The following is a 23,930-nucleotide window of genomic DNA, read 5'->3' as shown; positions in this document are numbered from 1 at the left end:
GTTTATACTGTAGTGGTGGTTCTTTTTTATGAGGTTTTACTGTTTTCTTGAACTTTTTCTCTCCGTCAGTCCATCTGTCTCTTCTCATCATTTCCAGCCGCGGGCTCATCACTGAGCTAAGTGGCGCCGTCATTAGGGCACTTATACCTCAGCGATCTGATTAGCTCTGTAATTGAGAGGCATCTGTGTTCCTGTTATCATCACTGTTCTGTAAGAAGCAACTTCTGTGCTGTGCTGTCTGCCCTAATGCTTCAAACCTCAAACCGCTCCACAGAGAAGACACGTCTAATTAAAAAAGGCGCATGAGCTCATTGTCAAGCCATGACCGAAATGGCGTGACTCGGATTAGCTTCTTTTAAAGAGGCCGAGACTGAGTGGACCTTTCCTTCAAATGAGTCAACTCAAATTTTTTTACTCCACAACGGCGGCCACTGTGGAGTGATTGATGGTGCAGTCGGTTGCTGGAACAATCGGTTGTGTGAGCATGAGATGCTACAGCTCAAAGAAACAGCGGCTCAGCACATTAGATGCTGAGTGAAGTAATACTAACTCATTGGGAAACCACCTCTTATGAGGTGCGTGATTCCAAAGTGGAGCAGGCTTTGTAAGCCCTGTGTGGCTCAGGTCTTGAATAGTGCAGGAAATATTAAAAGACTGGTCTGGAGGATATTGTTGCTCTAAACCATTTTAGATCTGGCTTTCCTAGTCCAGTTGTTCCAGAAATAGGCATTTTCACTAGATACAATTAGGTACAATTAATAAACAAAGTCATCTAAGTAATATTCTTACTCGTAAGGTGTAAAATGATCTTCAGTTTATGTTTTTAGAGTTGATGAAAAACCATGGCTGGCTGTTGAAGACCATCAGCTGGTTCTTGAGGACCATTAGTTGTTGAGGACTATCGGCCTGTTATATGCGATCACTGGTTGGTTGTTGGGGACCGTTAGTTGGTTGTTGAGGACCATTGGCCTGTTGTTAAAGACATGATGTTGTTGCCAAGGACCATTGGTTGGTTGTTGGGGACTGTTGGTTGGTTGTTGGGGACCGGTAGTTGGTTGTTGAGGACCATTGGCATGTTGTTAAAGACATGATCTTGTTGCCAAGGACTGTTGGCTGGTTGTTGAGGATCATTAGTTGTTGAGGACCATTGGATCATCATAAATCTATTGAATGAAGAAATGTAGAGTCACAAGAGGTTTGGTTATAACACTGTTCAGATCTGAGATCAAAATGGAGTTCAAATTAATATTTATGTGTTAAAACGAATGTCTTGATTCTAATTGTGCACTACACAGTATAAATCGGACAAAACTCAGGAAAAAAATCTCAGATGAACAAAAGTTTTCAACAAAACATCAACAATTTCAACAAAACATCAACAGCAGCTGTGTCTGATCCACTCAGACCAGCGCAACACACACTAACATACCACCACCATGTCAGTGTTACTGCAGTGCTGAGAATGATCCACCACCCAAACAGTACCTGCTCTGTGAGGGTCCATGGGGGTCCTGACCACTGAAGAACAGGGTAACAGAGTATCAGAGAAACAGATGGACTACAGTCTGTAACTGTAGAACTACAGAGTGCAGCTATACAGTAAGTGGAGCTGATGAAGTGGACAGTGGGCGTAGAAACGAGGTTATGCCTGATCGTATATTGAGCAGAAAAGCGACCACAGTGGAGCTGGCTTTTGTACACAGAGCAGATTCAGTTCTTGGAATCCTGTTAAACTCATCCTGAAGACCTGTCGATCCATTCGTCCAGTTGAGGAGCAGAGCTGAAGCTAAAAGTCCTATAAAATGTAGAAGAGAAGGAGAAAAAGACGAGTCAAACTGTGATCAGTCCACATTATAAACAATGTTTGTCTGTGCGCAGGACTGTTGGTGGGGGCCCTGGACACCGTGCTGGACTCCAACGCTCGAGTAGCACCGTTCCGGATTCTTCTGCAGGTGCCGGGGTCACAGGTCAGCTGGGTCATCGCCAGCGGTGAGTCGTTTCTTTTTATGATAACATTGCTGTGGTTATGTTTGAAAACAGGAATGAGAAGTGAGGAGACGAATAGTTTATGTAGGGCCAGGTTTACCGAGTGTTTGCGGTGGTGCTAATGCGTTTTGCACGAGCACACGAGGGCGCCACTGAGCTGCAGTGTTTAGTGCTCCTGACTTAAAAGTGAATTACACTGATTGTTCAAAATTTCTGCAAAATTAACTGGTTAAAATGTGGACAGAGTCGTTCAGAGCGGTTTGGTGTGAAACGAGAAGAACGAGAAGTTCTCGAGAAGCTTACCGAGTCCGAACTGTTCACAGTGGTGGTGATAGGAACCAGACGTCCACCTCTAAAAGCTCCTCACAGAAAGTTCCTACAAGAAGTGGTTATGAATTCACTGCCTGAGGACTGAGACGCTGTTTTATGATCATTTTGTGACCTGAAACATATTCATGGCTTAGACGTGCAGGCAGGGCTGAATAGTCTCCAAAGAAAATATTTCTTTTGTTCAGATTTGCTGCAATTTTATCTACATATAAAAATCTTAATGGTAAAAAGTTGGTAAGTTTTTTTTTTTTGTTTGTTTGATTTTGTGGTTTTTTTGGCAGTAAACCATTTTTCATCAAACCACTTTGAATGACTTTCTCAACCGCTGAATTATTCGAAATTTTGCAAAAATTGTTGGAATAAATTTGCATTTTAGGACATGATAAATATTCAAACTAACAACCAGGAGTGAGTTTCTAATGTGAACTCACCAAAAATTTGTGTTTTTTTTATGCCTAGGATGTGTAATTGCTTTGAAACTAGAGGGAAAGCAGATTTGTTATTAAAAACAGGCTCATTTTCACATCATTCACTTAAAAAAATTCATATAGTTCAAGTAATTTCTTAGAATTTTCTCCATTTTTTTACTCACAGTTGTGACTGGTAGACTTCCAAGGGAAAAGACAGGATAGTAAAAAAAAATAAACAAACATAATTAAAGAACAAAGGCTGCCTAGGAGATCTAGTCTAGTATCCATCTGCTAAACCGGACCAATTTACAGTCATCAAGGGTTACACAGTAATACAGTACAGACATGCACACCTACCACCCTTTACATATCCTCTTAATTGCTTACCCTGGTGGCCCAAATGTTTTAAATTCCATTTCTCCCAGTATTTTTTAAGCGTTCCATCCTCAGTTGTCAATGTCAGTCCATTCAGTAAATGGCCTTTTTCTACACTGTTAGAAATGAAGGTTCTGTTCAGGTAAGTTTTTCGCTCAGTGTAGATGTTCCCTCAAAGGTTCTACAGCGGGTTTAAGGTCTGATTGTGGAGCTTAAATCAGTTCCTCCAGGTGAAAAGTTGGTATTTGTTCCTTTTCATAACCGAATGTTTTAAAACCGAGCGGTAGAGTAAAAGCCTGGAGGCGAGGCGAGGCGGTGTGTGGAGTCAGTCCAGCTTAGAACAGATCATCTCAGTGGATTATGGTTCAGTGATGTTCCCTGACTGAAGGTACTGAGATGGAGCCTCGAGGCTTCCACCCCAGTGAGGGTGTAGCTACCAATAATATTTTAAGTAGGTATTTATCGTTGTTCCCTACTAACTGGAGTACTTTCCCAAAATAAAGATTCACCCATGAAAATACGTCATTCCAAATGGCGTTTCCAGACTGTTGCCAGGAAGACAGAATTATTGGACAGCCCCAAAAATGATCAGCCATTTGTGCACCGCACCGTCTCCAACTCTGTCCCTGGTCAATGTCCTTTTGTGTAGCTCGCCGTTGCTGGTGAGCAGTTACAGACTGTAGCTCATCTGATGCACAGTTTGTGTTTGCCATCCTCTGTGTCTTCACCAATGTTCAGTTTCTGACCGCAGAGCTACTCATGGCTGGATAAAAACAGAAACTGACCAACGACGACAACTGTGATAAACTGTGTAGCAACAGATGGACTGCGGTCTGCAACTGTACATCTATACAGCGGAGCTCAAAGTGGCCAGAGTGTGAACCGACAGGTTAGGGCTCCTAATACGGTGAATGTACCGCATGTGTCTTATGTCATATGTGTGTGTTTATGTGCAGGAGCCACAGCTGAGGAGGTGCAGAAACACTGGAAATGGCTGGATCAGAACCTGCTGCCGTATATGTCGGTATTCGAGAACAAACAGGATGCTGCGAGCTTTGCACAGGGCAAAGTCAAGGTGCTTCCACACGCCAACTCAAGTTACATAGCAAGACTAGCCTTTCTAGCAACATTACACTCTTTAGGGGAAATATGCAGGCCTGCTGTAGCTTTTCTTACGTCTGCTGCTTTTCGGTTACAGAGCAAATGTAGTTGTGACCTGCTAGTCAGAATAGCGAGTATTAACTTTATTATAGTCTAATTTATCCTTATCTTTTATATTGTGTGGTTGGATAGTGTAGTGGGTAACAACCTTTGCCTTCTATGCTGTCGACTGGGGTTCAGTCCCCTGCCTGGGTAAGCACCCTAAGCACCTATCTCAGCATCAACTAGGCTTAAACCATAAAGTTCATAAAACCCCTGGCTGAACTGATGTAATGCGTCTGGGTTTGTGTGTAATGTCAGGGGCTGATAGCTGAGGAGGTTCTCGGTGGGCAGGCAGCGCTGGAGGATGACCCGGCCCGCTTCAGGGAGGTTCTGGCCCGGTTTGAGCAGCGGTTTGGTCTGCCGCAGCAGGAGAAGCTGGTGGCTCATTACTCCTGCTGCTGCTGGAAGGGCCGAGTGCCACGGCAAGGCTGGCTCTACCTCTCCACTAATCACGTCTCGTTCTACTCCTTCCTGCTTGGGAAAGAAGGTGAGAGGAACAAGGAAGACAGTGTAGGGTTTTGTTTTGTTTATTTTTGCTAGTAAGTATATTCTCACACTTTTTAAGTATACTATCTCTACTTAAAACTTACCCCTTAAGTGTTTAGCCATATTGTTGAGAGATTGTGAGTGATGCCACAGCCATACGTGTCTGGGACTCCAAAAGAACATAACTAGCCATGTTTACATGCAGGCCAATAATCCGGACTAATAGCTCAATCGGAATAGAATACGTCCATATAAGCACCTCAGTCGGAATAGTCTAGTCCGATTGAGGCCATTCAGAATACAGTTTCTATCTGATTGAACAAGGTGAGTAATCCTGTAAATAATCTGTTAAATGGAAGAATAATATCCGTGTAAATGCCTGTATCCGATTACATTCCCTATCGGAAAGTCCATTCGGTATGTGTGTATCATCATGAGAGTTTATACCGTTCAACACGGCGGAGCAGAAACTGGTCTGCAGAGGAGACGAAGTTCATGCTCTGATCTTTAAAAGACGGCGGTGGGACGGACGTCCAGCTTATGTGTCTCAGAGCACGACGTCTTCCTCTCGGCCTTCGTTAATAAGGACGTGTGAAGGACGTTTTCCTGAGTCTGACGTCATTTTAAAGCAGTTAAAAACACAATCACTGCTCACTGCTGCTCATCTCACTCTGACTGGAGTTCACGTGATGCTGATTGTCATGGTAACGGCTACACTAAGTGGTGCTTTATGCATGCATGCCGTTTTGGATCCGATTACATGTAGTGAGCATGTAAACAGAGGTTTTCCGTCAGATTGTTGAGCAGAGTGAGAATAAACACCTCAGTCTTAATCTATAATCTTAATGAATTCAGTCGGATTGGCAAAAATCTTTGCGTGTAAACTCAGCCGCTGTCCTCTCTCTCTGGGTGGGTAGGAGGGTCCTAATTCTCCCCATCACTTGGCACGATACTGGAATTAGTATCACAACAGAATTTGCATTTAGCATCCCACTCTAAGCATGTTGAGATCCAGTGACGATGGCAGTTTGAAAAGATGTGGTGGAGCTTCATGTGTCCCAGAGGAAACCAGCGGTCTTCACCCTCCAGGCTTGGTAGTATCATGTAATTGAGGGAGACCTTGCAGGCGAGTGGACTTGGTCGTGAATCAGTTGGGGAGAAATAACTATTTTAAAAGAAACTTGCTTCTTTTTCCAATATTGTTTCCTTTTCTATGAAAGAACTCTTATGGAAAATGTGCAGAAATATGGATCAGATTCATTCTTCAAGCTAGCTGCTACTGTTTTTAGCCATTTGACACACTTCAGTCCATAGTTATAGATGCGTGTATGTCATACATTGTTAAAACACCCAAACAAGTCTCATTAGAGATCATTTCACAACTCCACATGGTTTGATGTGCATAAGTGATGATTTAAGTGTGCAGTTAGCACCATGTCCAGAGCTACAACCAACACCAAACATGTCTTGTTTGATGGACTGTGTTACAGTGAAGCTGCTGGTGCCGTGGGTGGAGGTGACGGGACTGGAGCGGGCGTCTCTAGGGCTAATGACGGACGTGATCCGGGTGCGGACGCGTCAGAGGCAGCGCGACTTCTCCATGTTCCTGAACGTGGATGAGGTGATGACCGTGATGAGCCAGCTGGCTGACCTTGCGCTGCGCAGACTGCTGGACAGTGGTGGGCTGGAAGTGGACAAGAGCCTGCAGCAGGCCACCAATGTTACCAAAAGGTAAGATTACTGACAAATAAACACACACAATACACTCAAACATTTGCAACAGTATAAAACCAATTTAGTTTTAGAAAAATGATGGTTTCAGTATAAAATGATCTATTCGTCCCGTAGAGCTCTATGGGTTTCAAGATTCAAGGTACTTACTGCACAGAGCACAACGAAAGCAATCCTAGCAGTGCATTAACAAAATAAGATTAAACTAGAAGAATTTAGGCAATAGAACTTGAGAACAGGCAACCTCGAGTGTCTCTACTGCTTTAATACAGCAGTTAAATAAATACAGTAAGAAATGAATAAACTGGCCGTGAACGCGGCTTTAATATGTTTTAATGTTCAGCTCCTTCCTCCTAATTAGAGCTCCTTAACGAGCAGCTTGTTGCTACGTCAGAGTAACGAGCTCCGCCCACTCGCTGCTCAGCCGGCAGTTCGTTCTCCAGCTCCTCACACTAAATTCCCAAACTGTCGTCACCACTGAGCAGCTTTTCAGTCGGCAGCTGTGACAGAAGAACAGCTGAACAACCTGGAATCAGCCAGAAATGAACCCAACACCATTTTATTAGGGCTTCAGGGCATGTGCATGTGACGTCACCGGGGCTGAGAGTGCATGTGCACGTGACGTCACGGGGGCTGAGAGTGCATGTTCACGTGACGTCACCGGGGCTGAGAGTGCATGTGCACGTGACGTCACGGGGGCTGAGAGTGCATGTTCACGTGACGTCACCGGGGCTGAGAGTGCATGTGCACGTGACGTCACGGGGGCTGAGAGTGCATGCTCACGTGACGTCACCGGGGCTGAGAGTGCATGCTCACGTGACGTCACCGGGGCTGAGAGTGCATGCGCACGTGACGTCACAGGGGCTGAGAGTGCATGTGCACGTGACGTCACCGGGGCTGAGAGTGCATGTTCATGTTTTTTTTGCTGTATAGAATGAGCACTGCATGCTCTAGCCACCTAAGATGAAGATTAAATAAGAAAAAATAATGAAGGAGAGAGAAAGAAAGAGAGAGCAATGACAACTAAACAGCGCACAGCTTACTGCAGCCGGTGTGAGTTTAAATGGGTCACAGTGTACAGACACTCCTGTGTAGATAAACCAGCGGGTTCCCTTTTTCTGTGCATTAATAAACCTGGTGGAAAGTGTGAACACTTGTGTCTTTTGGTTTTGTGTGTGCTTGCAGAGTAAATTACAAGCTATGTATGAAAAGCAGCGCTGCTGTGTTTGAGACAGATGCAGTGGTTTCTCTTTCACTTCAGTCCCAACTGCCTCGTTCCAGATTGATCCAGTTTGAGGGCCCTTTATGTTTGGACACTGGCGTCTACTTCCTCAAGCTGTCGCTGCTGCATCAGTTGGTCCTCTTTAGGTTATATGTAGAAAGAACCACAAGCAAGTAGAAACACAAACTTTCAGCAAATCAGTGTGAATCACTTCTAATCTTAATGCACATAAACATAAAATAAACCCCCGAAACACAGAAGCGCCAGCTTCTTGTTCGAATTTTCCCATTTCACCTTAAATGGTTCAGCAGTCACTTTCTGGCACGCTGTTTAAGGTGGAATGGGAAAAATTTGAACAAGAAGCTGGCAAATGGAAAGCTGACTTCAGGTTTGTGTAATTATGAATATCTACACAGATTGCAGAATGCTGTAACCTTACCCAGCTACAAAGTATTAACCAACAGTGTAACTAAATAACTACTATATAAGGAGGAAAAACATCTCAACAGGTTCTCTGAGCCTCATTAACCCCACGGCCATATCTACACAAACGTCACACTAACAATACGCATCACACAGACATGAGCGTGGATCACTGCGTTCCCTCTGATATACACTCACCGGCCACTTTATTAGGTCTTTCAACAAGGTGTTGGAAACGTTCCTCAGAGATTCTGGTTGGTTATTTGAGTTCCTGCTGCCTTTCTATCATCTGGAACCAGTCTGCCCATTCTCCTCTGACCTCTCACATCAACAAGGCATTTTCATCCACACAACTGACCGCTCACTGGATGTTTCCTCTTTTTCGGACCGTTCTCTGTGAACCCTAGAGATGGTTGTGTGTGAAAATCCCAGCAGATCAGCAGTTTCTGAAATACTCAGACCAGCCCGTCTGGCACCAACAACCACGCCACGTTCAAAGACCCTTAAATCCCCTTTCTTCCCCGTTCTGATGCTCGGTCTGCACTTCAGCAAGTCGTCTTGACCACCTCTTCTATTGTTTAACGTAGTGATGGGCAGCTCAGTTCACTATAACGAGTATAACGATGCTACATTTATCTACACTAAAAACAGTGATTTGACTTGTGAGTTTTTTTTCCTAATAATGTTTAAAAGCCCAGACGCTGCCGACTCGAGCTCCACCGCCCCTCTGATTACCTTCCTGTGTTAATGTTGATGATGAAATATTCAAGTGATGGTGGTGAATAACGAGGAGACGGATGTCTTATGTGTGTGTGTCTCAGGGTGCTGGAGCATCAGGCTCTGCGGCAGTACGTGTTGTCTCTGTTCGGGCTGCCGCGCTCAGAGAAGCTTCAAGAAGTGATGAACTGCTCCATGTGGACACCGCACGCCCGCTGCCACACGCCCGGAAAACTCTACACCACTGACAGCTACATGGGCTTTAGCAGCCGACAAGAGGGCCAGTGTACCCTCCTCATCCCACTCGCAGAGGTACAGCCCCATTCAGACACATACATTACACCCTGACTGTGTCTTTAATGGGTGTGATTAGGTCCTGACTGTATCTTTAGTAGTTGTGTTTAGGTCCTGACTGTATCTTTAATGAGTGTGTTTAGGTCCTGACTGTATCTTTAATGGGTGTGATTAGGTCCTGACTGTGTCTTTAATGGGTGTGATTAGGTCCTGACTGTGTCTTTAATGGGTGTGATTAGGTCCTGACTGTGTCTTTAATGGGTGTGTTTAGGTCCTGACTGTATCTTTAATGGGTGTGATTAGGTCCTGACTGTGTCTTTAATGGGTGTGATTAGGTCCTGACTGTGTCTTTAATGGGTGTGATTAGGTCCTGACTGTGTCTTTAATGGGTGTGATTAGGTCCTGACTGTATCTTTAATGGGTGTGTTTGGGTCCTTGCTGTATCTTTAATGGTTGTGTGATCCCTGACTGTGTCTTTAATGGGTGTGATTAGGTCCTGACTGTGTCTTTAATGGGTGTGTTTAGGTCCTGACTGTGTCTTTAATGGGTGTGATTAGGTCCTGACTGTGTCTTTAATGGGTGTGATTAGGTCCTGACTGTGTCTTTAATGGGTGTGTTTGGGTCCTTGCTGTATCTTTAATGGTTGTGTGATCCCTGACTGTGTCTTTAATGGGTGTGTTTAGGTCCTGACTGTATCTTTAATGGGTGTGATTAGGTCCTGACTGTATCTTTAGTAGTTGTGATTAGGTCCTGACTGTATCTTTAATGAGTGTGTTTGGGTCCTGACTGTATCTTTAATGATTGTGTGCTCCCTGACTGTAGCTTAATTTGGCCCCGAGTGGCTGTTTTTGGCCCCGAGTGTAGTTTGGATGGTGTTGTGTGTCTCGGCTGTATAATGTAGTCGTGTTTACACTCTGACTGCATCTTTAATGTCTGTGTGCAGGTGCAGTCCATTGAGAAAGCAGAGAGTACGAGTGCTCTGCCAAACCCAGTGATCATCAGCGTGAAGTCGAAGAAGGCGTTCCAGCTGATCGAGTTGGTGCAGCGGGACGAGCTGGTGGAGAACCTGACCGATCGGCTGAGGGCCCTGCACTGGAGACAGGCCATGTTCAGGGGCCACAACCAGCGTAAAAAATCACAGGTAAATAGGGCTGTAAATCTTTGGGCTGATAGCAAATCAATTAGGTACATTAGATTCAGGAAATATCACAAAGCGGAATGGTTAGAGTGATGATTAACTCCGTTTGGATACATTTGAATCTGTTTCAAATATAAAAAAAACCTTTTTTCACGTCGTTCAGCTCGAGTCTCAAGTAGTTTGTGTTTTCCAGATCTCCTCCACGCCATACTATACGTTCTACTATGACGGAGTGAGCTCAGAGGAGAACGACGAAGTTTCTGACGAAACGCTGCGGAACACTGTACTCACCGAAGCGCTCATTACCACCTTCCAAACCGGCCTATCACAGTCCCCCAACAACAAGATTGTGAGTATGGAGCCGTGCCATTCGTTGGGGCTTTCCACACAAACTCACAGGTTAATTGTGGCTGATTGAAGCCCTGAATGACACAAGTTTAGAGGATAAAGACTCAAATGTGAGCGATTGTGTGGAGCTGTTAGCTAAAACTACTTTTAATTTATATTCTTGCTTAGCGAAGCAATTCTGGATGACTGTTACCTCACTGAGGCAAGTTTGGAGGCTGAAGACTCAAATCTGAGTGAAAGTATTGAGTGGGAGGTGCTGGAGTGAGAGATAGACAGAGGTCACAGAGGGAATTTATTTTTATGTGTGCTTAGTCTGTTCAAACAGAATCCAGGATAGTGGGGGAAGGGGCGGGGTTTAGAAATCACGCATATTCATAGGTTGTTGCATTCTTAATGAGTCTCGAGGTTCGACACTCCTGTGCCGTTTTTAGAAGCTTCTTGGGACGAAACAATAAAAATATTTGACAATTTATCATTGAACATTTTTTTATGTACAACCCCAATTCCAGTGAAGTTGGGACGTTGTGTAAAACACAATACGATGATTTGCAAGACAGGCATCAAATTCAAAATGAGTGAATGTTTGCAAAAAACAATAAAGTTTATCCGTTTGAACATCAAATATCTCGTCTTTGTAGTGGATTCAATTGAATATCGGTTGAAAAGGATTTGCAAATCATCGTATTCTGTTTTTTTTTGTTTTACACAACGTCCCAACTTCACTGGAATTGGGGTTGTATTATGATTTATGACTTACGGTGATATTTTAAATTTTTCACTAAATTTTTTCCTCTTTTTGATAACATTTTGTGTGTTTTTGTTAGATGTCAGAGCAGCTGAGGGTGCGGGTGTGGGGGGATCACTTTGAAGAGTTCGGCCGCGGCGTGCACATGTTCCGCACGGATAAAATCCGCAAACTGGTTGCCATGGGGATCCCGGAGTCTCTGCGTGGGGAGTTGTGGCTTACCTTTTCAGGTGAGGGAGAGAGACGTGTGTGAGTGTTTGTGTTTATGTGTAGGAGAGCTGTCTTTTAAAGGGGGGAGTGGGATGGAGGAGGGGGTGCACCTGTTGCTTAAGGTGGAACGAAAAAATGCGAATACGAAGCAAAAGGCAACTTCAGCCTCATCGAGTCTTTGAGATCCCTCCACCGCTGAAAAGCCCTTGCCTGATGTGAAATGTGTGTCACAGAAACTCCAGGTCTACATGAATCAGACAGTAATCAGATAATGGGGAAACTCCAGATCTACATGAGTCAGACAGTAATCAGATAATGGGGAAACTCCAGGTCTACATGAGTCAGACAGTAATCAGATAATGGGGAAACTCCAGGTCTACATGAGTCAGACAGTAATCAGATAATGGGGAAACTCCAGGTCTACAGGAGTCAGACAGTAATCAGATAATGGGGAAACTCCAGGTCTACATGAGTCAGACAGTAATCAGATAATGGGGAAACTCCAGGTCTACATGAGTCAGACAGTAATCAGATAATGTGGAAACTCCAGGTCTACAGGAGTCAGACAGTAATCAGATAATGGAGAAACTCCAGGTCTACATGAGTCAGACAGTAATCAGATAATGGGGAAACTCCAGGTCTACATGAGTCAGACAGTAATCAGATAATGGGGAAACTCCAGGTCTACATGAGTCAGACAGTAATCAGATAATGGGGAAACTCCAGGTCTACAGGAGTCAGACAGTAATCAGATAATGGGGAAACTCCAGGTCTACAGGAGTCAGACAGTAATCAGATAATGGAGAAACTCCAGGTCTACAGGAGTCAGACAGTAATCAGATAATGGGGAAACTCCAGGTCTACATGAGTCAGACAGTAATCAGATAATGGGGAAACTCCAGGTCTACATGAGTCAGACAGTAATCAGATAATGGGGAAACTCCAGGTCTACATGAGTCAGACAGTAATCAGATAATGGGGAAACTCCAGGTCTACATGAGTCAGACAGTAATCAGATAATGGGGAAACTCCAGGTCTACATGAGTCAGACAGTAATCAGATAATGGGGAAACTCCAGGTCTACATGAGTCAGACAGTAATCAGATAATGGGGAAACTCCAGGTCTACATGAATCAGACAGTAATCAGATAATGGAGAAACTCCAGGTCTACATGAGTCAGACAGTAATCAGATAATGGAGAAACTCCAGGTCTACATGAGTCAGACAGTAATCAGATAATGGGGAAACTCCAGGTCTACATGAATCAGACAGTAATCAGATAACGGGGAAACTCCAGATCTACATGAATCAGACAGTAATCAGATAATGGGGAAACTCCAGGTCTACATGAGTCAGACAGTAATCAGATAATGGGGAAACTCCAGGTCTACATGAGTCAGACAGTAATCAGATAATGGGGAAACTCCAGGTCTACATGAATCAGACAGTAACCAGATAACGGGGAAACTCCAGATCTACATGAATCAGACAGTAATCAGATAATGGGGAAACTCCAGGTCTACATGAGTCAGACAGTAATCAGATAATGGGGAAACTCCAGGTCTACATGAATCAGACAGTAATCAGATAACGGGGAAACTCCAGGTCTACATGAATCAGACAGTAATCAGATAACGGGGAAACTCCAGATCTACATGAATCAGACAGTAATCAGATAATGGGGAAACTCCAGGTCTACATGAGTCAGACAGTAATCAGATAATGGGGAAACTCCAGGTCTACATGAGTCAGACAGTAACCAGATAATGGGGAAACTCCAGGTCTACATGAGTCAGACAGTAATCAGATAATGGGGAAACTCCAGGTCTACATGAGTCAGACAGTAATCAGATAATGGGGGAAACTCCAGGTCTACACAAGTCAGACAGTAATCAGATAACGGGGGAAACTCCAGGTCTACATGAGTCAGACAGTAATCAGATAATGGGGGAAACTCCAGGTCTACACAAGTCAGACAGTAATCAGATAACGGGGAAACTCCAGGTCTACATGAGTCAGACAGTAATCAGATAATGGGGAAACTCCAGGTCTACAGGAGTCAGACAGTAATCAGATAATGGAGAAACTCCAGGTCTACAGGAGTCAGACAGTAATCAGATAATGGGGAAACTCCAGGTCTACAGGAGTCAGACAGTAATCAGATAATGGGGAAACTCCAGGTCTACAGGAGTCAGACAGTAATCAGATAATGGGGAAACTCCAGGTCTACAGGAGTCAGACAGTAATCAGATAACGGGGAAACTCCAGGTCTACATGAGTTAGACAGTAATCAGATAATGGGGAAACTCCAGGTCTACAGGAGTCAGACAGTAATCAGATAAAGGGGAAACTCCAGGTCTACAGGAGTCAGACAGTAATCAGATAATGGGGAAACTCCAGGTCTACATGAGTCAGACAGTAATCAGATAATGGGGAAACTCCAGGTCCACGTGAGTCAGACAGTAATCAGACAATGGGGAAACAGCCGTTAAACTTGCAGAGGCATAGACATAAACTTCATGCTGCGGCTTTTTTTTTAAACATCGCGCCACTTTAAATCTGATAACTGAGCTCTGTTTGTCGGATTTCTCGACCACACTCCGAGTGTGAAATCCGAGTGTGCTGAATAATCAGATAAGTGCAAAAATTTTGAGCGCATGTGAAGACACTCAGTGAGGATAATTGGAAGTGAAGTGAGTGTAACGTTATTGGGTTGTTCTGTGTTCCACAGACGCGTTCTCGTCGCTGGCTGCCCACCCGGAATACTATGCGGATCTGGTGAGCAAGTGTATGGGGGAAACGAGCATAGCGACGGAGGAGATCGAGCGGGACCTGCACCGCTCACTGCCTGAGCACGCCGCCTTCCAGAACCAGACCGGAATCGCAGCTCTGCGGAGGGTCCTGACGGCTTACGCCCACCGCAACCCCAACATTGGATACTGCCAGGTACGCAAATATTAAAAAATACAGCACAGTAAGTTACTGTTGTGTATGAAATAATGACATGCAGGTGATTCCACACAGTAGGATAGTTATGCAGTTAGACTAATAGCTCCATCAGAGACACTACTGCCCAACACTGGGCGCACACACACACACACACATGCTCGTCCAGCTGGCAGCGCCTCACAGAAATGAAAATTCTTGGCTGAAACTGAAACCAACATTCAGGAAGCATTCAGTCGAAAAACGAGTGTTAAAATATGTTAATTTGCCTTTTTACCATTGAGAAATTCTGTGTGTGTTTTTTGTTTCATGCACTGTGGGAAAGCATTACTGGTGCAGGAGAGCAAAGAAAACAGAAGAAAACATCGTTTTAATCACTGTTTCTAATTCTCAATACCGCTGAAATGTGAGTAGGTGTGTCCAAACAATTGACTGGGGTGTGTGTGTGTGTGTGTGTGTGTGTGTGTGTGTGTGTGTGTGTGTGTCCCTTTTCCAGTCCATGAACATCCTGGCTTCTGTCCTGTTGCTCTACGCGAAAGAAGAAGAGGCTTTCTGGCTTCTGGTCACTGTGTGCGAGCGGATGCTGCCCGATTACTTCAACCACAGAGTTATTGGTACGTATACGCTGCCTGTCCACTTTATTAGAAACACCTACCTTGTACATGTACTAACTGGCCACTTTATTGGAAACGCCCACCTTACTGCTCCATCTTATAGTTGTACGCTTATAGACTCTTGTCCGTCTGCTGTAGCCCATTCATCATTGGTCAGTTTCTGACTACAGGATCACTGTTGTCCAGATGTTACTTGGGTGGTGGTCCATTCTCAGCATAGCAGTGATACTGACTAGGTGGAGTGGACCATCACCAAAAAAATATCCAACCAAGAGCAGCTCAGCAGCTCATTGATGAAGGGCTAGAGGACAGCTAACAGGCTGTGCCTCGGCAGACGGGCTACAGTCTGATGCACCAGCAAGGTGGTACAGAGAGGGGTTTCTGATAAAGTGGCCAGGGCGTAGCTGTTTAAATAGTTTGGGGAATTTTATCAGAAACCGCAACTTTATCAGTAATGCAGAACAGGCACAGAGGTGTTTCTGCACCTCAAACGAGCCGCAGTCACACACCTACGTGCTGTTAGTGTTTGCGTCTGTATTTTAGTTCATGTTTATTTGTAGTTGTTACGCAAACAGTCGCTGTTTTTGCTGCGTTGCTGCACCTCGGCTCACTTCCTGCTTTGCTGTTCCACTCTAGTGACTTTTTTTGGTCAGTGTTTAGAGCGAGCAACCAGACCTTTCTGTGTGTGTGTGTGTGTGTGTGTGTGTGTGTGTGTGTGTGTGTGTGTGTGTGTGTGTGTGTGTGTGTCAGGCAGGCCAGTGCTGAGGGTAGGGTGGGTGGGTGTGTTTATATACACTATATTGCTAGAGTTTTCACTCGCCCATCCACATCACTGAATTCAGGTGTTCCAGTCACTTCCATGGCCACAGGTGTATAAAGCCGAGCCCCTAGGCCTGCAGACTGCTTCTACAGACATTAGTGAAAGAATGGGTCGCTCTCAGGAGCTCAGTGAATTCCAGCGTGGTGCCGTGATCGGACGCCACCTGTGCAGCAAGTCCAGTCGTGAAATTTCCTCACTACTAAATATTCCACAGTCCACTGTCAGTGGGATTATAACAAAGTGGAAGTGATTGGGAACGACAGCAACTCGGCCACGTAGTGGTCGGCCACGTAAAATGACAGAGCGGTCAGCGGATGCTGAGGGGCATAGTGCGCAGAGGTCACCGACTTTCTGCAGAGTCAATCACTACAGACCTCCAAACTTCATGTGGCCTTCAGATCAGTTCAAGAACAGCGTAGAGAGCTTCATGGAATGAGTTTCCATGGCAGAGCAGCTGCATCCAAGCCTCACATCACCAAGCGCAATGCAAAGCGTGGAATGCAGTGGAGTAAAGCGCCGCCACTGGACTCTAGAGCAGTGGAGACGTGTTCTCTGGAGTGACCAATCACGCTTTTCCATCTGGGAATCTGATGGATGAGTCTGGGTTTGGCGGTTGCCAGGGGAACGGTACTTGTCTGACTGCATTGTGCCGAGTGTAAAGTTTGGTGGAGGGGGGATCATGGTGTGGGGGTGTTTTTCAGGATTTGGGCTCGGCCCCTTAGTTCCACTGAAAGGAACTCTTAAAGCTTCAGCACCAAGAGATTTTGGACAATTTCATGCTCCCAACTTTGTGGGAACAGTTTGGGGACGGCCCCTTCCTGCTCCAACATGACTGAGCACCAGTGCACAAAGCAGGTCCATAAAGACACGGATGAGCCAGTTTGGTGTGGAAGAACTTGACTGGCCTGCACAGAGTCCTGACCTCAACCCCATAGAACACCTTTGGGATGAACTAGAGTGGAGACTGTGAGCCAGGCCTTCTCGTCCAGCATCAGTGTCTGACCTCACAAATGTGCTTCTGGAAGAAATGTAAAAAATTCCCATAAACACTCCTAACCCTTGTGGAAAGCCTTCCCAGAAGAGTTGAAGCTGTTATAGCTGCAAAGGGTGGGCCGACATCATATTAAACCCTATGGATTAGATAGATAGATCACTTTATTCATCCCAGAGGGGAATTCTTTATTTTGGCAAAGTGAACATGTGCTCCTCTCACAGTACATACTACCTCATTGTATGTTCTCCACTCACTCTATATATATATATATATATATATGTATATTATATTTATACTTGCATTTTTATCATTTTTCCTGCACTTTATATGTAAATAATACTGTATTTTGCACTGGTTAGATGCTAAATGCAGGTCATTGGCTCTGTGCCTGAACTCTGCACAATGACAGTTGAATCTGATCTAAATTAGTTGTCCGTAGGGCCGACCGATCTAAAGAAACAGTCACTGATACTGATTTTAAGGAACTAACAGTTCTGAAAACCGATATCAGCCAGCATAATTTTACACTTTCAGGAATTAAATATACGCCAATACGTTTACGGTGTAATTAAATGAGGCTTCGTGTTATATGTAAATTGCCAATTGATTGAAATGACTGACAGCTCATTAATTCAAGTTCAATTATCAGACAACAGATTCTCTCTCTCTCTCTCTCTCTCTCTCTCACACCCCCCTCTCTCTCTCTCTCTCTCTCTCTCTCACACACACACACCCCTCTCTCTCTCTCACACCCCCCTCTCTCTCTCTCTCTCACACACACACACCCCTCTCTCTCTCTCACACCCCTCTCTCTCTCTCTCTCTCTCTCTCTCTCTCTCTCTCTCTCTCACACACACACCCCTCTCTCTCTCACACACCCCCCTCTCTCTCTCTCTCTCTCTCACACACCTCTCTCTCACACACCTCTCTCTCTCTCACACCCCCCTCTCTCTCTCTCTCTCACACCCCTCTCTCTCTCTCTCTCTCACACCCCCCTCTCTCTCTCTCTCTCTCTCTCACACACACACACCCCTCTCTCTCTCTCACACCCCCCTCTCTCTCTCTCTCTCACACACACACACACCCCTCTCTCTCTCTCACACCCCTCTCTCTCTCTCACACCCCTCTCTCTCTCTCTCTCTCTCTCTCTCTCTCACACACACACCCCTCTCTCTCTCACACACCCCCCCCCCTCTCTCTCTCTCTCTCTCTCACACACCTCTCTCTCTCACACACCTCTCTCTCTCTCACACCCCCCTCTCTCTCTCTCTCTCTCTCTCTCTCTCTCTCTCTCTCACACCCCCCTCTCTCTCTCTCTCACACACCTCTCTCTCTCTCACACACCCCCCTCTCTCTCTCTCTCTCTCTCACACACCTCTCTCTCTCTCACACACCCCCCTCTCTCTCTCTCTCTCTCACACACCCCCCTCTCTCTCTCTCTCTCTCTCTCTCTCTCTCTCTCACTCTCTCACTCTTCTCTATTTCTCTCTCTCTCCTTCCTGTCTGACTTTTTTTCTTCCCTCTCTTTCTGTCACCTCTCTCATTACCTCTTTCTTTATCTCTCTCTCTCTCTCTCACTGTCACTTCTTCTCTTTTTTTATTTCTCTTCTCTCTGCTCTCTCCCCTCTCTCTTTCTTTCTCTTTTCCCTTGCTCATTCTTTCCCCTTCTCCTTTTCAACTCTATCTGTATCTCCCCCCCCTCTCTCTCTCTCTCTCTCTCTCTCACACCCCCCCCCTCTCTCTCTCTCTCTCTCTCTCTCTCTCACACCCCCCCCCTCTCTCTCTCTCTCTCTCTCTCTCTCTCACACCCCCCTCTCTCTCACTCTCTCACTCTTCTCTATTTCTCTCTCTCTCCTTCCTGTCTGACTTTTTTTTCTTCCCTCTCTTTCTGTCACCTCTCTCATTACCTCTTTCTTTATCTCTCTCTCTCTCACTGTCACTTCTTCTCTTTTTTTATTTCTCTTCTCTCTGCTCTCTCCCCTCTCTCTTTCTTTCTCTTTTCCCTTGCTCATTCTTTCCCCTTCTCCTTTTCAACTCTATCTGTATCCCCCCCCCCCCCCCTCTCTCTCTCTCTCTCTCTCTCTCTCTCTCTCTCTCTCCCCCTCTCCCTCGCTCTCAGGTGCTCAGGTGGATCAGTCCGTGTTTGAGGAGCTGATTCGGGAGCGTTTGCCGTCTCTGGCCGAAAGCGTTCCTGATCTTTCTCCTCTGGCATCTGTGTCTCTGACCTGGTTCCTCACGCTGTTCCTGAGCGTCCTGCCGTTCCGCAGCGCCCTCTACGTGCTCGACTGCTTCTTCTACCACGGCATCAAAGCCGTGTTCCAGCTGGGGCTCGCCGTGCTGGACGCTAACGCTGCCGAGCTCTGTGCCAGCACCGACGACGGACAGGCTCTAATGACCCTCACCAGGTATGGTTACACCTAAATGGCGTAAAAGCGAACGCTGTTAACTGTAGAGTTCACTTTTCACTTAGACCAAGACGTGTCATTTGAGCAAAAAGGGTGTTCCAGTCTTTGTTTTCGACCATATGTGTGAAGTGTTATTTACGCAGATTTCATGTTACTTTTAAGTTTTCGACGTTTGTCGCTGCTTGTGCTGCCAAAGGGCACCGTTTCCGTGTTTTAGCGGAAGCAGCTCACATTTTGAGTTGGCCTAAATGAACTTGTGCAGCATTTTAAGATTTAAGACTTTTTAATCCCACAAACGGGGAAATTTCATCTCCGCATTTAACCCATCCGTACAGTGAAACACCACATACACACACTAGGGGGCAGTGAGCACACGGTGGGCAGCCCTATCCACGGCGCCCGGGGAGCAGTTGGGGGTTAGGTGTCTTGCTCAAGGACACCTCAGTCATGGACTGTCGGCACTGGGGATCGAACCGGCAACCTTCTGGTCACAGGGCCAGTTCTCTAACCTCCAGCCAACGACTGCCCCTTAAATTTTCATTTAAAGGGGCTTCGGTAAACACGTAAAACTGGCTAATAGCAACGTACACACCACCCGCCACAAACACATTCGATTCCATCCATCACTCCAGCTCCAGTTTCTCAGCGTTCTCTCATCTTTTTTACCCTCTAAACAGGTGTCATTTGATCATCTGTTAGTGAAACAGACTGTACTGCGGGGGGTTTTACCTGTAGCCGGATAACTACATGAGCATTAGCGCCCCCTACAGCTCAAAGCACCACTGAACAATTGTGTTTTTTAGCTTTCTGTCCCTCCAACATCAGCCGCTCGACTCATCTTCCTCAGATACGAGTCGTTATGATCTGAAGTCAGGAAAGTTGCAACACGTAAAAGTTGGAATGAACATTGTTATATCTTCCTATTCATTCTAGATAGATTTGAATATCTACTGTGTTCATTAACAAAAGTCCGCCAGTTGTTCCGAAATTCCTTCATAGTTCAATATTCGATGTAAACCCGAGAGATTCAGAGAGGGTTTGGTGTGAAATGGTTCAGACGTCTTTACAGTGGTGGTGATGGGAACCAGACGTCGCCATGACTACAACACAGATATAGACACTTTATTTACCACCCAGAACCACCAGAGAACCTACACGAGTCTTCTGAGTGTTTATATGGAATGTTGATGATGGAAAATAGTGGAAAATCTGGAATAATCAGTTTTCTTTGGGGACTATTTCTTTGCATCACAAAGCCCTGAAGGTTATGTATCCCTCCACCGTGAATGGAGTTTAAACCAAAATCACCAAACTATTGTAAAACAGCGTCTCAGTCATCAGGCAGTGTATTAATAACTAATCACTTTCTGTGAGGAGCTTTTAGAGGCGGACGTCTGGTTCCTATCACCACCACTGTGAACAGTTCTGACTCTGTAAGTTTATCTAGAACAGAGAGTTTCACACCAAACTGCTCTGAACGACTCTGTTTACATCTTAACCCTTTAATTATGGAGAAATTATGTGTGTGTCTGTCTGTGTCTCTGTGTGTGTGTGTGTGTGTGTGTGTAGTTTTCTGGAACAGGTTCGAGACGACGAGGAGCCGTGTGCGTGTTCTGAGGAGGCGGGACCTGCGGGACACACACACATCACTGTGCTAATCAGTGATGCATATGAGGTGTGTGTGTGTGTGTGTGTGTGTGTGTGTGTGTGTGTTCAGAGCTGAATCTCACAGGATTATAGAAAACGCAGTGGTATGCAAAAGTTTGGGCGCCCCCGGTCAAATGAAAGTGAAAATAAGTGAAGGCGCCGTCTACAGAGACACACTTCTGCACCTTGTAATGCACGATTACTGCTTAAGTGCTGAATTTAACATTTTGGAAAAGCAAAAGCTTCTTATAAAACGTGGCCTGTGAAAACGTTACGGCATAACGTATAAAACGTTACGTTAAAACGTTATTTTATATTTTGTGCATTGCTTAGTTTGTTATTATAACTTGGTTTTATTCCTTTTCTAACTAAAAACATGTAGCTTTTACTTTAAGAATACAGATTTAATCTGTACGACAGGACGAGTTTGTTGAAACTGTTGAAACTGCTGCTCTCTGGGTTTGCGTAGAAATTCGGGGACCTGACGGTGAGGCAGCTGGAGAGGATGAGATGCAGACACAGGATCCAAGTGCTGCAGAGCCACGAGGACACCACCAAAGAGAACACAGTGAGGCGCACACACACACACACACACACACACTCACACTCTGGCCACTTCATTAAGTATAGTTCTACAATTACAGACTGTAGTCTGTGTCTGATCCACTTGTACCAGCACAACTTGCACACCACCACCACATCAGTGTTACGGCAGTGCTGAGAATGATCCACCACCTAAATCGTACCTGCTCTGTGAGGGTCCATGGGGGTCCTGACCACTGAAAAACAGGGAAAAAGGGGTCTAACGAAGTATCAGAGAAACAGTCTGTAACTGTAGAGCTATAAAGTGCTCCTCGGTGGGAAATTATGCCTGTAGCTTTTGTGAAAAAACAGTTTACAGTTGGGAGTCAGGACAGTTTTGTTGGTTCTGTAGGTCAGTCTTGTTTTTTTATTCCTAAAGTAAACTTTTTAATAAAGTATATTTAGAAGTGAAAACAAAGTTGGTGACTGTTATTGTGAGTTTGATCGCCCCCTTGTGGATATCTGTGATTGATGCACCTCTCCTGTGTCTCTGTAGTTAAGGCTGGTCTCGCCTGATGTGTCCCTCTCTCAGGAGGACCTGTCTGGGCTCTACGACCTCTTTAAGGTGTGTCTGACCATCAGATGCGTTTAATCTGTCCTGAATAAAACATGGATGTGTTTATGTGTGGATGCTTAACAGAAATAGGTTGTTATAGCTTATACCCAGAGGTGGATGAAGAACGCAAACCCTGTGCTTGAGTTAGTTTATTTCAGTACCAGTATCTGCACATATTTATTCAGTATTGTCATTATATGCTGTTACCTGCCCTCCTTGTACAGTCATTATTACACTGCCTCTTTTATCTCAGGATAGATCTTATTGAATATGTTTGTATATTTCTAGTTGTAAATATGCCTGTCGATGGGTTTTCTGTGTATATTGTGGGAGGATTCATGGGTGAATGAGAGATTTTGCTGAACCTCTGCTTTACATTGCAACGCATGGACTTTGTGTTTCAGACAGAGCACTTCATCAGTCTGTACTGGGGGGACGGTGTCAGGACCCCCCCTGAGCCGCGGGCCGTGAGCCGTGGTTACACTGAAAGTTATCACGTGGACTGTGCTCAGTTTAAGAGCCTGTACGCACTCCTGGCTCCGTGGCCTTGCGGCTCTCACACGGACACAGTGGCCCAGAGGACCTTCACCCTGCTGGACCAAAACAGGCAGAACCGCATCAGCTTCACACAGTTCGCCCGCTGGCTCGGTGCGTACGCTGCCGCCTCCTCTGACTTCAACTGGCTTAAAAATCACCTTTTGGCCGTAACACACCAAGAGCACAGCACGAAAGGGAATTCCTCGCCTAAAAACTGTGAACGCCAGACGCTACATGATGTTTTTGGAACTAACCGTGTTCTAAAGGTTATGCACTGTAAACCCGAAACAAATGGGCAGAATGTCTTCAACATTCGGAGACATGCTTTGCACCTAACAAACCAGGCAAGTGGTGAAATTAAGGTTTTAGAAAAGGGAAAAGAACACGGAGAGTTTCGCCACCTCATTCAGGAGCTGAAACTTTGAGTACTTCCGCAGTTTGAGCTCATTCGGGGAACAGACGGATCTCTCCGACAAATCCAGGTTGCTGAAACGGAACTAATCTGTCGTTTTCATTATCCCACATGCTAAAGCCAGAGACAACAGTGATTGGTCGAGTGAGTTCAAATTGCCCGCAAATGTTAACGAAAATTGAACAGAGGGCGAAAAAACATCACATTTCCAGCACCCTGAAAATCACCGACGTTTGGGTGCGCATGTGCTTGAGTAGACATCCAAATAAATAACTGACGTATAATAAATGACGTATTAGAATCAATGATGTACTTTTCTGCAACTAAATTAATTGAATCAATCGATCAACCTGTATTTGATCTCGAACTCCGAGAATTTCGAAGAATTCGAAATTAGGAATTGAGAAGTTGGATGGTAAAAACATTACAAGTGCTAAAAAGTAATGGTAATTAGTAGTAGTGCTAAAATTTAATAGAAAAAAAAGTAAAGACATCAAATAAAGGACAAAAACAAAAAAAATAATGAATGAAATAAAGAAAGAAATAGAAGATTAAAGGCAAATTCACAGTAAAAGATAAATATAAAGGTATAAAATGAATGAAAAGAAGAATAATACATTAAACACTGAAACTGAAACCACAGTTGAAACATACCAAAATAATATTAGAAAGAAAAATATGAATAAAGTCAAGTAAAACAGTAGTAAGGAATTCCAGCTGATTGGCGCATAGAAAATGTTGATTTTATTGATCTTTTGAAAACAATATTGAAAACATTGAATTTGAATGGCAGTGTAC

The 23,930-nt window shown here is 44.9% G+C and overlaps 1 protein-coding gene across 1 annotated transcript in view; it reads left to right on the top strand.

The window, feature by feature from the left end:
* The window catches only part of LOC108439514 (TBC1 domain family member 8), a 37,143-nt gene that overhangs the window by 9,550 nt on the left and 3,663 nt on the right, over positions 1 to 23,930 (top strand). The window contains exons 2-16 of the mRNA XM_017717961.2: positions 1,879 to 1,989; positions 4,058 to 4,176; positions 4,563 to 4,791; positions 6,281 to 6,521; positions 8,988 to 9,195; positions 10,121 to 10,318; positions 10,509 to 10,664; positions 11,488 to 11,638; positions 14,351 to 14,565; positions 15,062 to 15,179; positions 19,113 to 19,398; positions 20,968 to 21,073; positions 21,515 to 21,613; positions 22,124 to 22,192; positions 22,588 to 22,831. Coding sequence (XP_017573450.1) covers positions 1,879 to 1,989; positions 4,058 to 4,176; positions 4,563 to 4,791; positions 6,281 to 6,521; positions 8,988 to 9,195; positions 10,121 to 10,318; positions 10,509 to 10,664; positions 11,488 to 11,638; positions 14,351 to 14,565; positions 15,062 to 15,179; positions 19,113 to 19,398; positions 20,968 to 21,073; positions 21,515 to 21,613; positions 22,124 to 22,192; positions 22,588 to 22,831 — 2,550 coding nt within the window. The remainder of the gene's footprint in view (positions 1 to 1,878; positions 1,990 to 4,057; positions 4,177 to 4,562; positions 4,792 to 6,280; positions 6,522 to 8,987; positions 9,196 to 10,120; positions 10,319 to 10,508; positions 10,665 to 11,487; positions 11,639 to 14,350; positions 14,566 to 15,061; positions 15,180 to 19,112; positions 19,399 to 20,967; positions 21,074 to 21,514; positions 21,614 to 22,123; positions 22,193 to 22,587; positions 22,832 to 23,930) is intronic.

Source organism: Pygocentrus nattereri, chromosome 6, assembly GCF_015220715.1.
Source record: "Pygocentrus nattereri isolate fPygNat1 chromosome 6, fPygNat1.pri, whole genome shotgun sequence".
Taxonomy (NCBI): Eukaryota; Metazoa; Chordata; class Actinopteri; order Characiformes; family Serrasalmidae; genus Pygocentrus; species Pygocentrus nattereri.
The sequence above is the reverse complement of the archived record's forward strand: the minus strand, read 5'-3'. Positions and strand labels throughout refer to the sequence as shown.